Source organism: Sminthopsis crassicaudata, chromosome 4, assembly GCF_048593235.1.
Source record: "Sminthopsis crassicaudata isolate SCR6 chromosome 4, ASM4859323v1, whole genome shotgun sequence".
Classification (NCBI taxonomy): Eukaryota; Metazoa; Chordata; class Mammalia; order Dasyuromorphia; family Dasyuridae; genus Sminthopsis; species Sminthopsis crassicaudata.
The window spans coordinates 366,967,168-366,984,565 of NC_133620.1; the positions used below are offsets into that span (position 1 = coordinate 366,967,168).

Genomic DNA, 17,398 nt, shown 5'->3' on the forward strand with positions numbered 1-17,398 from the left:
CCCGAGGGGCACCCACCCACGAAATTAGGCGGGGGTGAGCTGGCAGCTGGCTGGGTTGAGGCCAGGCCCCCGCGCCCGCCCTTTCGAGACGCAGAGGCGGTTTTCCTTAGTCACGGGGAGAAGAGGGAGGAGGCTCGCAGGACTGCTCGCCTGCTGGCACCCCGACCTCAGCCGGCCGGTCCCTGGAATATGGGTTGGGGTGAGAAGGAATTTTCTCCCTCTCACAAGACCCAAAACGCCGTCGCCGCGGCTTCTTCCTAGTCCAGATCCCCGCGCTCAACGAAGCAGCCCCTCCCCACCCCCCCAAGCAGCGGCGGAGCTACTTGCCCTCCCTACCCGCATCACGTGCACCCGGAAGCATGTGGGAGGGCCCAAACCGCCCACGGAAATGACGTAGTTCCACCCTTGTCGCATGATGTGGCAAAATGAAAAAAAAAAAAAAGGATGGGGGTTGGGGAGGAAAAGTGAGAGGGAGGGGAAAGTGATGAGTCCAGAAAATAGTCCCTCGAGGTCCTAAGGGACTACGACGCAGGTCAGAGCAAAGAGCCCGGCTGGCTTGCGCACTGCGCTCCGAATTCCTGCGCCCAGCCGGGCGTCGTCTTTTTGGGGGAGGGGTACATAAGGCGGAGGGAGTACTTTGCACTGGGACCGACCGAAGTGCTCTCCCAGAAATCCCTCCGCCGGGCTCAGCCGTTTCCGGAGTCTGCGCTGCGCCCGGTTCCGCCATTGCGGCTCTCCCAACCCCAGGAGCCTCCGCCCCCGACCAGAGCTTGTCCGTCCGTCCGTCTGCCTGCCCGCCAGCTACCCCCCCACGCCTGCACCCCCAGAGAGCAGCCTCGCCGCGCCCGACTTCCCCCCCTCCCCTCCTCCTCTTCCCCCCCGCGGAGAGCCCCGGCGGCCTCAGCCCCTCAGCCCCAGTGACAGGAGCAGGACAGGAGCCCCCGGCAGGCGCCATGGCCCAGATCCTGCCCATCCGTTTCCAGGAGCATCTCCAGGTGCGGCCGGCCGCCCGTCGGGGGCTGGTGCGAGGGCCCGAGCCAGGGTTAGGGTTGCTGCGGGGTGGGTGGCTCCAGGCCTGGCTCGTAGCGGGGGCCCCGGCTAGGGGTGAGGCGGGCGGCGGGGAGGAGGGGAGGGGGATGCGGTGAGGGATCTAGAGACGGAGCCCAGCGAAGAGGCCGGAGGGCGAGGACCGTGGCCGCCCTGCTGTCAGGTGTTGCGCACACCGCAGCCGGACAGGCCTTTCCTCTTCCCCGGGAGTCGCCTCCCCCACCTGAGGTCAGAGGGATGGGGTGGGGGGGGTTGTCACCTCCTGTTTCCCGTTTTTCCTATGCACCCCCCCATGTTGGCGCCCTGAAATGTATGAGAGAGTGAGGTGTGTGTGTGTGTGTGTGTGTGTGTGTGTGTGTGTGTGTGTGTGTGTGTGTAGGTGGAGAAGCAGCAGCTCTTTTCCTCCTCCCTCTGCGGCTCCCTGCGACGGGAAGGGCACCTTTCTAAGGGAGAGGGGAGCTGTCTGCCTCCCCCCCTCTCCCGAGCTTTTGGAGAGGGAAGGTCACCGCTCCCGGACCCCCTCCCCCCCAAAAGGGAGCGTGATGACTTGGGCCTATGGCCACCGGGCACACCACGGGCACAAGGTCCTTGGGGGAAAGGAGGATGTTCCCCTCCCCCTAGAGAAACTAGAAAGCGTGACTTCGGTCCTAGTTCCAGGGATCAGGGATGATGACTGTGTGAGAGGGCCCAGGGGTCACCCAGGCCTGCTGGTGCTCGAGGCCAGGTTAAGCTCGGTGGAGCTGGGGGCATCCTTGGAGGTTATCTCAGAAAGGAACAGGGCCCCCAGGTGGAGAGAATCTGGCTTGCTATTGACCTGCAGAATTCCCGAGTTCTCACTGTCATTTAGTTACCTAGACCTTCCCAAATGTTAGGAGTCTATCCAAAGGGCTTGAGTAGGAAAATGCAGGCCAATCTGGCTGGTGCCTGCTGGCAGGTGCATTATGGAAGTGGTCTAGAATAGGCTTTTTTAGCCTCTGTTCTTGGTACTCCCACTCTACAGTGGCCTCTGTCACTTTGGCTGAAACCATATTTTCCCAAATGAATAATCTGTTTTAGTTCAGGCTCATCAGAAATTAGTTTTTTTTTTTTGTTTTTTTTTTTAAGTATTATTGATATCAGGCAGTGATGTCTAACCATTGAACTCCTCCTTCCTCCCATCTTAAGAGTATTTTTGTTAACTTTTACTCTTGTTACTACACCTAGGACAGAGGAGCAAACTTCATGTTGGAAGAATCTACTGTTTTTAGTCTAATGAAATTATCTTTGTTGATATTTGCAAGAGAAAAAGAAACTGTTTCTTTTTTTTAACCCGTGTTTAAGAAACTATTTAGAAAGACTAAAGAAACAATGGTGCTAGGAACAACACTTAGTCCAAGTTTTCAGAGCATGGATGGAGGAAAGCATTCTATATTGTAACAGAATACACTTTAGCATCAAAAAGACCAGAATATTAAATTTGATTTTAATGGTGGAATCTGCCTTATGGTCATATTGTGAAAAATGTGACTCAGAAAGAAGAAATGAAAACTAATATTCTAATCAGATTTTCTGCAGTGCAGTTTCTCACACCGTTGTATGTAGAACTTTTTTTAAAAGCAGATATGACTTTTTTTTTGAACTACAGAAATAAAGCCTACCAGATAATCTGTCAAACTGTAATCCTCCTTTTTCTAAAGTTTGGCAACGGTAAAATAATACTCATTAACCCTCTTATTTAATAAAAATGTATTGAGTAGGTAGAAAGATTTTTAAAATCGAAAACTAATTTATACTCATTGATTTCTTTATAGGCCAGGTATGTCACAAATTGGATTTGGACAGGATAGACCTTGGATTTTTTTTTTTTTTTTTCAATGTTATTTACAGGGTTCCTTTTATATAGTTTTGTGCATTATACTTTAAAAGTATATAGGACAGTAAGTTTGCAACATCAGTAATTTGGGATAATTTCAAGACACACAAAACCTAGATAAGACAGTTTATTAACAGTGCTTTTGGTATAGAGGCTGTTTAACCTTTTTTAAGATGTTTGCAAAACTAGTAACTGTAACTTGATTTGTATAGACTTATATTTATTGACAAGCTTTATGTTCATCAGTAAAAGTTAATTTATTTAACTCATGAGAAGACATTCCAGGGATTGAAGAGAGAGATATGTGTAAGGTTCTCTTGGAACAGGAGGTTTCTTTTAGAAACAGAGAGTGAAAAAAAAAACTTTATTATTCCCAACCTTCAAACTGTTGTCCTCTTTTTTTTTTTTTTTTTTTTTTTTAAAGCACATATAGCAGATGCCATTGTATTCCCAGGTTCTTTGGGTTTACAGTTGCTCTTACCTTTGGCGTTTCCCTTTCTTTTCTCTGGTGAATAAAGATATGAAATGTGTAGGTAGAGTGGTAGAACTGCCAGAGCAAGTTTGATTTAGAAGCAGGAAGCAATAATGAATTATTGGGAGACTTCTCTTTTTCACCTTCGTCCCCAGTTCCTACAGTAACTGTGTGCTCCAGAATAAGCAGGTGTACCACAGTACATGCCAGGAAAGAAAGTTCCTATCTATGTCATTTAAATTGTAGTAATGGATAATCTCTTGAGATGAAAGTGTAATCAAAAAGGGATATGGTTGATGGTTGAGAATGAACTTGTTTCTCTGTGACTGAGAACAGATTATCTATTGGAAGCTTATGGAACTGATATTTAACTTGGTCACTTAATGTTCATTCTACTTCTTAGAACAGTTATTTCTGATTATAATTGATTGGTCATCTGTGTAGAATTAGAATGGATCTTGGGCCATCCAGTTCAGTTCCTTATTGTATAATTGATGTGATTTGTTCAAGATTAGCCTAGAATTCCATTATTTTGAGTGGTTTGTTCAACTTTGCCACCATATTCCTTAAATTTTCTTGTATTTGACTTGATATAAAACCTACCATTGAACCTAAATATATATTTTAAGATCTTTTGGATATGTCTCATTCTTTTTTTTTTTTTTTTTTAGAAAAATTATGACAATGTACTAATGAATTTCTTATTTTCTACTTGAGACTTTGTATTCATTTCTTCTTCCTCCTTCTCCTGCTACCTTCCTAGTTTAGGTACTAATCACCTCTGGAACATCATAATAGTCTCTTAACTGCTATCCCTGTCTCCTTTCTACAACTTATTCTTCACATAAATTTGACCATGTGTTTTTTGCTCTTCTGTACTCCCAGTGGCCTATAGGATAAAATGTAAATTCTACTTGGCCTTTGAAGCCTTCAGCATTATTTTAAGTTATATTTATGACCTTAACCTGTAATAAATGGTGTTTCAGTCAGAATAGACTACTCAATTATCTTCTAGTTTTATCTCGTACAGACCATCTCTTGAGGTTGAAATGCTATCTTCACATTTTCACCTATCCAAATTTCCTCTGTTTATTCCAGGGCTAGCTTAGTGCTAGCCAAGAAATACGGTGGGATTGCTACCACTCAGCTAAAAACTTATCTGGCATATTTTTCTTTAGATCTGTTACTAGGGCAGATCTTGGCCTTATCAAAATATCCCTTGTACCATTCACCTTTGTGACTTTGCTAATATTAGATTAAATGAAATAACATGAGAACTGTTTTACAAATCTTAATATAATATAAATGCTATTATAAATTCCACAAAGATAGGGACCATTAATATTTGAATGAAATTGGGAAAAAGATCAAGGTGAATAGTTTAGAGATGTAAATAAAACCCTAATGTGTTAAATGTCCTTTCTTGCTGAATTTAAGGTCAAATAATTGACCTATTCTTCAGTCAGTTATGTTGAGATTTTGTTAGATTGTATGTTATCTTTTCCTCATTAAACTATTAGACAATCACTTTATAGCTCCAGTACCACAGTTCCTTTTCCAAAACATGTATTATCCATAGAGGCCACATGTTTCAGAACAAATAGCGCCAACTCTAGCATTAGAAAACCTAGATTCAGATCCTATTCTCAGTACTTATGTATGTGCTCTTAGTCAAATCACTTAACCTTCCTGCTCATTTGTAAAGTGAGGAGTTTGGATTAGATGACCTCTGAGATTCTGAGTGAAAGACATATATATATAAAATATTGGGATGGGGTGGGGGGAGAAGAAAAGCCATTTTAATTGAAACAAGAGGGTATTTGTAAGGATGATATATTTTTTTGGTACTTATGGTGTTGTAGAATTGTTTTGTTGTAGTAAAATCTTGTACATTTCTTTTGATATTGTAAAAAGTTCTGAAGGAGAGGTGGATGTTTTATGAATAAAATATCATTTATTAAGCACTTACTGTGTTCCTGACACTGTGGCAAGATCTAGGGCTACAAATACAAAAAGCAGTATACTCTTTGCCTTCCAGAATCTTTCAAATAGTTGAAGACAGTAGATGTTAGAGAATGGTGGCTAGGGAAGGAGTGCTTGCTAAGTCATAGATGGTGAATGGAGCAGTAGAGCAAGCTACTGACATAGCCTTTTTAGGAAGGGTAGGGCTGATTTGATTATTGGTTGTGGTACTAGTGGTGGAAAAGGGGGAGAATAGAAGTGTTATAACAAGGTAATGAAAATGGTTGGAGAGCAGTGGTCACCATGGTGGATCTAAGTTGGTATATATTTATATTGAGAAATCACACTAATCATGAGTGCAGATGTCCAAGATGAGAATTGGAAGCCATATCACAGTTAAGTAGGCATAGCATGAAGATAAGCAGAGAATAGTAGCATATAGCATTTGGGGTCTAGACTATACTAGTTAAGGATAACTCTCCCAGTAAATATCATACACCTAATCCTGGAAGGAGACCTATATGGTAATAGTGAGGTAGTACAGTGAAAAGAATGCTATGCTTGGAATAAGAACTTATGGATTCAAGTCTTTGTCACTTAATAGTTATGATTTTAGAGGTCTGTTCCTTCCTTTGTAAAAATAAGAGTATGGGACTGTTAAGGACAGTTCCAACTTTAAATGTATGATTCTATGACTTAATTTTCTTGTCTTCTAAGTGTTACAAAATTATTCAGAATATTCCACTAAGGTGAGTAATTTTATTGGATATTATAGGAATAGTGTAACAACAAAGACTCTAGGATGTATTGGCCTTGGTTTCAAAGTGTATATTTAATTAAAAAAAAAAAAAAAGATTGGTAGGTACACCAGAATAGTGTTTCTTTGCCATACTAATAGCCACAATAAAGCTTATGCAGCTTATCTCATGGTGGCATATACCACTTTGGTAATTGCTGATTTTAGGGTCAAGAAAGAAGTGCTCATGTACTACTGCATTATCCAGCTTTTCATGTTCCTCTTCTGTTCTATGGGTTGGTCTGGCTTACCTTCGTGCTTATAAGCCAGCACCATTTCCTTGCATCTGCATAATAAGCAATGCTTCTTAAATATATATGACAACTTAGATATTAACACATTATTTTGAATGTAACCCCGGGTTGTGCTTTGGGAAAGCAAATGTCAGCAACTGCCATCTGCCTGCTGGGTGAAGATAACAGGACTCAAAATTGGTCTGTATTTAAACAGAAGTTTTGGTAGACAGGTACAGGAAGAAGGTCAGATTATTCTATGTGGAGGTCTTTATAGGTCCTTTTTGGGGAAAAGTGGTAGAAACATTACCAATACAGAAGGAAAATATATTCTTCAGAAGAGATACACTACCAGATAAGTAGCCAGAATACTGGCTACTTATCTCTTGACTGTCTTCTTAAATTCATCTTTGGAAGAAAAACTAGCCTTTAGTCAGTTTGCAATTTAAATTTGATCTTGTGATTTAAAAATAAAATAGTTCCCCCAAAAATCTATGAAACCCATATAATGATGCTAAGTGGACAGAAAACCTTTTTACTTTATTACTATTTTATACATGCTCTTCTGAAGGTTTATTTTGTCTTCTTCCCCTAGACAAAAGAGTGAGTTTATTGATTGTATATAGATCTTCATGTTAAATGATAGGAGTAATCTTCTTAAATCTGATAAATTTATTAAAAGTTAATTGAGAGTACTTACCTCCTTAAACACTTACTAAAACAATAAATTAGATGCTCTCTCCATCTTGACTGAATGCTTTTTGTTAATGCCTTCAAAGCTTTGTTTAGATGTTTAGCCTTTAATGCATATCATATCTTTTCAGACTAGAGAGCTTACCTGACTACTGACTTTGTGGTATGAAATACCAATTTTAAAATTTCTCATCTTATTTTAACTTAACTTAACCTAAAACATCTTAAGCATTTATAACCTGAATTTAACAACAGTTTTACCCAACAAAAAAAAGTTCCGTTGACCAGGGCAGTCAATAGAACTTCATGAATCAATAGCACAAATATAGGATCTAGTAGCATGCATGTGTTTGAACATTGGATGTCCTTTTCTTTGTTTAAAAAAAAAAAAATAGAGAATTACATTATCTGGCAAGAATGCTTTAGTTCATCAGTAATTGAAAGTATTTGATTTTCTTCTTTCCCATGAAGAAGAAAGGATGTGAATAGAGACATATCATATTAGTGGAACTCAACCAGATCCTATTTCCTAAAGCAAACTCTCCATCACCTTCTCTTCACCATCATCCCTTTCGAATCAAGCTATGTAATAGGTTCACCCAGAATGAGTAGGGTTAGAACCATGAATATTTCCATGTTCTTAAAAAAATCAGATAAATAAGGTCCTCAAGTTTTTTGGGAAAAGCAGTAATTTTATGGACTTTTTTGTATATGGAAAGAGGCTATTAATTTGAATTGTTTTTAAAAGTTTTTGGAAAAATTTTAAGTTTCAGGGAAGTCCATTTTATTCTGTTAGTATACATCTGTTGCTATGAAATGATAATTGTATTTGGAGATATAAATTAAGCTTATTGGCTTTCAAGCTAGTGAGTTACATTGCTTTTAGTTTACATACTGGGAACTTACAAGGCTTAATCTTGAACTAACAATAAACGCTCAGTCTGTTCTAAGTGTCCAACTGTACTGTTTGCTATTTTATTTGTAAAAGAATTGTTATTTTTCAGGTAAGTTTGAAAATAACAAAATTACATTTAATTGCTAAGGCCTTTTTCATGTGCTAGGAACTCAATTATCTTCCCTCCATTTCTTCCCACCCCTCACTTGCTAATGTTAGTAGTGTGTCAATACTGTGAGGCATGATTGTTGTTTTGGTACTTATTTCTATAGAATTTTTAAGCTCAGGTCCTGTAGTGACAAATGTTTAATTTATTTAAGACTTGGTGAAACATGTTAAAATTTCCTTTTTTGGATAAACAGAAAATTATTAGAAATACTTGGAGTGATTTCAGAGCATTATAATCTGCATTCTAATATTTCCAAATACCACTGTAAATACCATGTAAATTCCCAGGACCTTTTTACATCTACCTTTTCACTTTAGCTTCAAATTAAAAAAAAAAAAAAAAAAAAAAAAAAAAAAAAAATCACCAGCAATTTCCAACTTCACTTAGTCTAATCCTCTTAACTACTTATTGTCTTAAGTACTCTCAAAAAGAGCCTTGTAAAGTATTGTGAAATACAAAGTATTATTTGGATATGACATGTTGAAAATATATGGCATCAGTTAAAAAAGTTAAATTCACCTTCATTTTAATTTAATATACCAAAGGACTTATGCTAGTTTAATAGTAAAAGGCACTAAACATCCAAAACACCATACTTTGCATAGACAAGATATGAATACACATCCCTTGAATATCCTTTAATATTGAAAAGAAATTTAATATTGAACAAATGGACCAGACTTAAATAATTCAAAAAGCCTTGATTTGAATAGCATGGGCACTGTAGTGTACGAGACCTCCCAGAGGCAGAGAAACCTGAGGTCAAATTTGACTTCAGACATTTTAGAGTTGAGTGACTTTGGGCAAGGCACCTACCTTGAAGGGTGGTTATGAGGATTAACTGAGATAATAATTGTAATAATAACTGTAATAATAATTGTAAACACAGTGTTTGGTACATAAGGAACACTTAATAAACCCTCCTTTTCTCTTACTGTATTTTTAAAAATGAGGTTATGTTCCCAGGATCAATTCCATATGATGAAGGATTTTAGAGCTAACTAGGTAAGTGTCATTGTCTCTCTTTTCCTTCTATGTGTATCACCACTAAATACAGTATTCCCTAATAGAATAATAGCCTTTTTTGGTCAAGAATATGTGGTGACTACATTTTTCCTGCTAGAACCTTCAAATATACTTGAAAGTTTTTGGTCTAACAATTTAAAAAAATCTCTATCTCTTTCCTCCTTCCTTTTTTTGGGGCCAGGACTATGATTTCATTAGTATGGGGGATACCTCGTGACCTATTCTCTTGATGAAACTCTTTAACTATTCTACAGATGTGGCTTGCCTTGGGTCATACTATGTGTGTTAGAAGCTAGGCTTAAAACCAGAGGCTTTCCTGAATCCAAAGCCGGCTCTTCTATTTACTTTTGCTATGCCGTTTTATAACAGTGTAACAATATAGAACCAGAAAATTACTTGAAAGTAAATCAGGCTTATCTGTCATTTTTGTCTGAATACAATATGAAAATGTTAATATTATCCAGATTTTTAGGTTGTTTGAACACCTGTTAAGAATTACTTCCATGTCAGAAGAGTAGGATGTAAGTTTCATTCATTAAAGCAACTTGAACTTGAATGTTACTGTGGGTATATGACTTGACCAAAAGTTAAAATTATGCAATCTGAGTTTTGCTTAGGTTTTTTGCATGTGAACACTATTATTTTCTAGCTTGGGGGTGGGTTTGTGCCCCAACCCCTTAGATGTACAAGGGATAACTGGAGTTCTAGCAAATCTGTCAACAAAGGGTAGTTATGAATGTGATCCATTTTTAGGGTAGAAAGGGTTGAGTTATATCACCCATAGAAACACTATTGTTATGGGACTCATCTAAGTATAAATTTAACTTAAATTTTAAATTTAAATTAAGCTTAAATGAGAAATTTAATAAATGCCCTATTAAGCCTAGGAGTTCAAACATTTGATACCTGTAATTCTAATTTGGAATGGCACTTAATAAGTTTTCCTTGGATTATTTTAGAGGTCAGAATATTACTCTTCAATCCTCCAATGAAACTCTACTTCTATTCTTACAAAGATTGTTTATAAAAGAACATCAGAGTTGGCGTCTAATTTTTGGGCATTAGCTCAGCTGTCACCTTCTCTGTGAAGTCTATCTTGATCTCCTGGGGGTTAGTAGCTTTATCTTCTGCAATTATCTTAGTTTTGGGGGCATGCTTTACCCCTATTGCAGACCAGAGCACAAATTGCTTCATTTGTTATAAGCACCAGAGTGCCTTACACCTTCTTGGCACTTAATAAATGATTGGTATTAATAAATTGCTTGATATCAACCAAATGACTCAAATAAACGGTGATGGAATTTTTATGAGAATGTGATGCCTTATATAGGCTTGGTAAAATTATTCTTCTGTTTGTTACTGTTTTTTCAGATACCTAATTTATTTTGTTGTGAGACTCATTCAGAAATTAAACCTCCTTTCTATTTATTAGTCTCTTTCTATTTACAAGTACTTGATTAAATGTTTGGAAGATGGTAATGGAGGAAGAGCAATTCTTAGAGCAAATGAATTGTCAGTCATTTGTGACATCTCATGAAGTATTTCTTAATGGTGCTTATATCTCTCTGGTATTCAGTAAAGTTCAGAATTAGGTGGTAGGAATTCTTTTCACTAGTTTTTGCTGACAAACTAGATGGACAAAATATATAGTATCTTCCGTGGCTTTTGAAAATCTACAATACTTGGTGTAGAAGCATCTAGGTTTCGTAGAATAATAGATAGAAATAATTGCTTCTGAAAAGATTTTTGACCTCTTAAAGTACTGCCTATGAATTTACACTTTTGGTTCTATCAAATGGTTTCATGTCTTTCCAGTATCCTATGTAAAATGAGCTGTTTCAAAAGATAGCATATAGAATAGCAACAAGTTTAGTTAATGCTGCTCTCATACCGAAATTCAGCTGAACAGTGTGTACCTTACCTAACATTGTTAGATCAGGGAGTTAAAAATTTTCATTTGTTCCATAAAGATAAACCTTTGGGACTTTTTCTGCTGAGAACAATAGTTGATATCCTGTTGTAAGGAATGCTGCTTTTTCAGCATTTTTCTTCCCTTCTTTTGGAAGAACTCAGCAACTGTAGTTTCATATGACAGAATCTGCTGACTTCCAGGAAGGACTCAGTGGGATGACTACTGTCAGCACATTTTCATTGGAAGTTATCGTCAGTCTTCTGTTGGAGAATGTTGCAAGGTTGTGAAATGGGACTGTGGTAAATTAATGATCTAGGATAATTACTTTAAACATAGCTATCTGCATTTTGGTATTGCATTAGATTATCATGTCATAGTAGAGCCCTGAATTAAATCATAAAGAATTCCATACATTAAATCTTTCAGAAAAGGTAGCATTGTGTCTAGAATTGACTTAAGTCAAAATTCAAGTCCTGCAACTGACAGATAATCTTTGTGACTCTTGGGATAAATCACTTAACTTCTCAGTTTCCTAGATCAGTTACAAACTTTTCCCACTTGTGGTTCCTTTTTCTTTTTTCTTTTTTAAATTTTAATAGTACTTTAGTAAAAGATAGTTTTCAACATTCATTTTTGTAAGATTTTGAGTTCAGAATTGTTTTTTCCCTGTTATCTTGCTCCTCCCCAAGACAGCAACTAATCTGAGATATGTTGTACATATATAATCATTTTAAAACATATTTCCATATTAGGCATGTTGTAAAAGAAAAATCAGAACAAAAGGGGGAAACCATGAGAAGGGGGGAAAAAAAACACAAAAAGGTGAAAATAATATGCTTTGATCTATATTCACTCTCCATATATTTCTCTGGATGCGTATGACATTTTCCATCCCAAGTCTATTGAAATTGTCTTGGCTCATTGTACTGCTGAGAACTAAGTCTATCATAGTTGATTATCACACAGTTTTGCTGTTACCATGTACAATGTTCTGATTCTGCTTGCTTCATTCAGCATTAGTTCATTGAAGTCTGTCTAAGCTTTTCTAAAATCTGCTTTCTCATCATTTCTTATAGAACAATAGTATTCCATTACATTTATATACCATAACTTATTCAGCCATTCCCTAATAGGCATTCATTCAATTTCCAATTCCTTGCCACCATAAAGAGCTGCCACAAACATTTGCACATGTGGGTCCTTTTTCTTCTTTTATAATCTCTTTGAGATAAAGACCAAGCAGTGGCATGACCCCTTTTGGACTAATAATTTTTAAAATTAATTTTATAATTATAATTTCTTTTTGACAGTATATATGCATGGGTGATTTTTTTTTTTTTTTTTTAACAATATTATCCCTTGTATTCACTTTTTTAAATTTTCCCCTCCCTCCCTCTACTCCCTCTCCTAGATGACAGGCAATCCCATACATGTTAAATGTGTTACAGCATAACCTAGATACAATATATGTGTATAAAACCAAATTTCTTGTTGCACGGTAAGAATTGGGTTCCGAAGGTATAAGTAACCTGGGTAGAAAGACAACAGTGCAAACATTTTACACTCAATTCCCAGTGTTCCTTCTCTGGGTGAAGTTGTTTCTGTCCATCATTGATCAACTGGAAGTGAGTTGGATCTTCTTTGTGTTGAAGATATCCACTTCAATCAGAATATATCTTCATACATTTATTGTTGTTGAAATGTATAGTGACCTCCTGGTTCTGCTCATTTCAGACTGAAAATTTTTTATGTAACCGCAGGTATATAGATATAAAATAGGTATATACTTCAAACATTTGCTGATAATCTTAATTTCATAATTCCCCACGTTCAGTTACACGACCTCATGGGGTTGTGACCTCACATTTTTATTTATTTATTTTTTTCATTTTTCCAAATTATCCACTCCCTCCCCCCGATGTCAGGTAATCCCATACATTTTACATGTGTTACAATATAACCTAGATACAATATATGTGTGTAAATACCATTTTCTTGTTGCACATTAATTATTAGCTTCCGAAGGTATAAGTAACCTGGGTAGATAGACAGTAGTGCTAACAATTTACATTCGCTTCCCAGTGTTCCTTCTCTGGGTATAGTTATTTCTGTCCATCATTGATCAACTAGAAGTGAGTTGGATCTTCTTTATGTTGAAGATTTCCACTTCCATCAGAATACATCCTCATGCAGTATTGTTGTTGAAGTGTATAGTGATCTTCTGGTTCTGCTCATTTCACTCAGCAACAGTTGATTTAAGTCTCTCCAAGCCTCTCTGTATTCCTCCTGCTGGTCATTTCTTACAGAGCAATAATATTCCATAACCTTCATATACCACAATTTACCCAGCCATTCTCCAATTGATGGACATCCATTCAACTTCCAGTTTCTAGCTACAACAAAAAGAGCTGCCACAAACATTTTGGCACATACAGGTCCCTTTCCACTCTTTAGTATTTCTTTGGGATATAATCCCAATAACAGCAATGCTGGGTCAAAGGGTATGCACAGTTTGACAACTTTTGGGGCATAGTTCCAAATTGCTCTCCAGAATGGCTGGATTCTTTCACAACTCCACCAACAATGTATCAGTGTCCCAGTTTTCCCACATCCCCTCCAACATTCATCATTATTTGTTCCTGTCATCTTAGCCAATCTGACAGGTGTGTAGTGGTATCTCAGAGTTGTCTTAATTTGCATTTCTCTGATCAGTAGTGATTTGGAACACTCTTTCATATGAGTGGAAATAGTTTCAATTTCATCATCTGAGAATTGTCTGTTCATATCCCTTGACCATTTATCAATTGGAGAATGGTTTGGTTTCCTATAAATCAGGGTGACCTCACATTTTTAAGAAACTTTGCCCTAGGCAACACTTTAAGCCTAAAACTTATAATAAATTGCAGATCTACATATGCCATGGTAGTTTCCACCAGTGGAGTTTCTTATAATGATATATCAATGAAATCATAGGTCTGGATCAAAAGAAAAAAAAATTACATCTGACTATTTGAGTTCTTCTGTAGTAAGAGTTATTTTCACAATCTTTGTCAGGAACTAAAAATACTTTTTTTCTTTTTGCAGAAAAGCTTATGATAGCGGAAATGGTATTGTACATAATTTCGAAATAGCTATTCATATTTCAGTTGAATTAAGCCAGCATTTCCTTTGCATTCTAACTATCCAGGCAGAACAAAGAGGAAGAATCTTTAAAAAATGTACAGTCTAGCACTAATTGTGAAACCATCAGTTCAGTTCTTAGTAACTGTCATAAATACAAGATGGCTATAGTATTTAAGCTGAGTTCTTCCCTAGTATTTCTATGATTGTTTTGAAGTACTCGAATTGCTTTCCAGGAGCTGGAAATTACAGTAAAGCTCAATTCTGATGACTTTTCAGATGTGATCATAAATGGTTTAAGTACTTCATTAATCATTAGACTCTGAGACAATTTGACAATCTTAACTATGCCATTTGTAGACACATACAACTGAGATTGGAGACCAAGAAATGCTTATATGAGTTGTAGGAAAAAACTTTGCAAATTTTAGATTTTGCAAGTCAGAATACTGGAATTAGCATTGGGATATTGCCTGCCACACTAAAAATAAATAAATAAATGAGTAACTGGCTTTTTCATGTTTCCAATGATACACTTCCTATTGACAAGTAGTCTTCAAGGTGGGGTTCATGGCCAATTAGAGAATGAAAAGATGAATTGCAGTTCACCTTCCCCCTTGCCAAACTACTATTAGTCCTTCAAGGCAGTCAGAACTCAATTATTACCTGATACCCAGAGCAGAAGAATAATCTCCACCTGCTGTCCAGAAGATCACTTTGTGGCTGTGACAAGTGCCATTTGGAAGGTGGACTCTGTGATCTTCATTTGGAGTGGGATAAACTAAATTACACAAGATGATTTGCATTGGATAGACTGTAATGTTCATTTCAGATCTCTTTATTTATCTACCTATTTCTTCGTTACTGTCAAGGACACTATGATCCTTTCAGTTACTACATTCACTATTTTGGTGATCAGACCCTCACTTTCTCTCCTACCTTATCCACTTGTCAAATCTAGTTTATACCTTTCTGTTCACTGGAGCACCACGGTTATTGCAGTGGCTTTATAATTCATTTTCCTGTCAGACCCAGAGAGACTACATGACTTGCCCAAGGTCATATGGATTGTAACACTAGTAGAATTTGAATCTAGGTCTTCTGGCTTCAAATCCAATACTTTTTCTACTGTTGGCTCCCCACTGAGATAATAAAGAAAGCAAATTGTTTTGGTTGAAAGTAGCTTTAGAGAACCAATTAGAGTGGGGGGCAGGGTGGAAATGTAAGCTCTTGGGGGGTAGGCACTGTCTTTGTTTCTGTTTATATTGTAGTCTTAAAATTTAGCAAATAAATATTTATTGACTAACATTAAATATAAATATTTGCTGATGTACAAAAAAAAGACTATGCCATTAGAATAGAAGCTCTGAAAGATCCTAATAAATTGAAAAAGAGGTTTAAAATTTTAATTAAATTTTAAATAATAGATTTGTAGTTTCATGTACAATCATCTTTTTAATTGTAGTGTGTCATGACTGCTTGCTTTGGTCCATGAATTGAAAATAAAACTTTTTTTTTCTATTTAAAGTAAACTGATTATTTTTTTAATTAATTTGTTTATTTTAAAATTTTAAAATTATAAATTTTTTGACAGTATATATGCATGAGTAATTTTTTTTATAACATTATCTCTTGTATTCATTTTTCCAAATTTTTCCCCTCCCTCCCTCCCTCTACTCCCTCCCCTGGATAACAGGCAATCCCATACATTTTATGTGTGTTACAGTATAACCTAGATACAATATATGTGTGTAACTCCATTTTCTTGTTGCATGTTAAGTATTAGATTCCGAAAGTATAAGTAACCTGGGTAGATAGACAGTAGTGCTAACAATTTACATTCACTTCCCAGTGTTCCTTCTCTGGGTGTAGTTGTTTCTGTCCATCATTGATCAACTGGAAGTGAGTTGGGTCTTCTTTATGTTGAAGATATCCACTTCCATCAGAATATATCTTCATACAGCATTGTTGTTGAAATGTATAGTGCTCTTCTGGTTCTGCTCATTTCACTCAGCATCAATTCATGTAAGTCTCTCCAAACCCTTCTGAATTCATCCTGCTGGTCATTTCTTACAGAGCAATAATATTCCATAATCTTCATATACCATAATTTACCCAACCATTCTCCATTGATGGACATCCAATCAACTTCCAGTTTCTAGCTACAACAAAAAGAGCTGCCACAAACATTTTGGCACATACAGGTCCCTTTCTCCTCTTTAGTATTTCTTTGGGATATAAGCCTAGTAGTAGCACTGCTGGATCAACTTTTTGGGCATAATTCCAGATTGCTTTCCAGAATGGTTGGATTCTTTCACAACTCCATCAACAATGTATCAGTGTCCCAGTTTTCCCACATCCTCTCCAACATTCATCATAAATAAAACTTTTTTTTAAAAGGAAAAAAAAATAAAATAGAAACCACACACACACACACACACACACACACAAAAAGGAAGAAGAAGAAGGTATATGCAAATATACTTCCTGCATGGAGTAGGGTATAATCCTTGATTAGAGGCAGTTTCTCACTGTTAGTGAGATATAAAACATATATGCCATCTTTATATAGTTGAATGGGCAGTTTATTCACTTGGTTGATCAGTATATGTATCTTGGAGAGAAAATGAGCTAGGTTTAAAATTATATAGAAAAAAAGCATATAGATTGCATTTGGGAATTTATACAGTGCTTAGATAATCGCAAATTGTCCTCTGACATGTGCAGCTATCTGTTTAATAGCATTGATCATCAAGTTATACTTTATGTCTCTGGATCACAGAAGATCACAATTTTATAAATATCAGAATTGCAGTGACCTTAAAAAAAATGCATGGTGGGTTTTAGGGCTGCAAAGCAGTATAGATTATTTAGGGAATATATAATTGGGAAAAGAGATTTGGCATATAGTAAGAATTTACAGTGATAGATGGACAGACAATCCCACAGTGGTATGGCTTCAACATATGTTGGGTAGGTATATTATGAAGAATTTATGGAAGGATTTGGGCAAGATTCACACAGGATGAGAAAACATGGTGGAATTTTGATCTTTCTCTTGCAGAGCTGAAAAACTAATTGCAAAAACAGGTCTCTCAAAGAACCATCACACTTAAGTTTATTTTGGTAAATTCAGTAGAAAAAATGGTCATTTTACACATGAATCATCTAGGCACTAAAGTCCAGAATCATGTTTCTGTATAAAGGTCTAGAACTTAATT

The 17,398-nt window shown here is 37.0% G+C and overlaps 1 protein-coding gene across 1 annotated transcript in view; it reads left to right on the top strand.

Moving 5' to 3' along the window:
- Positions 1 to 500: 500 nt before the first annotated feature.
- CLTC (clathrin heavy chain) overlaps positions 501 to 17,398 on the top strand; it is a 76,404-nt gene continuing 59,506 nt past the window's right edge. Inside the window, exon 1 of the mRNA XM_074261964.1 lies at positions 501 to 995. Coding sequence (XP_074118065.1) covers positions 954 to 995 — 42 coding nt within the window. The 5' untranslated portion in view covers positions 501 to 953. The remainder of the gene's footprint in view (positions 996 to 17,398) is intronic.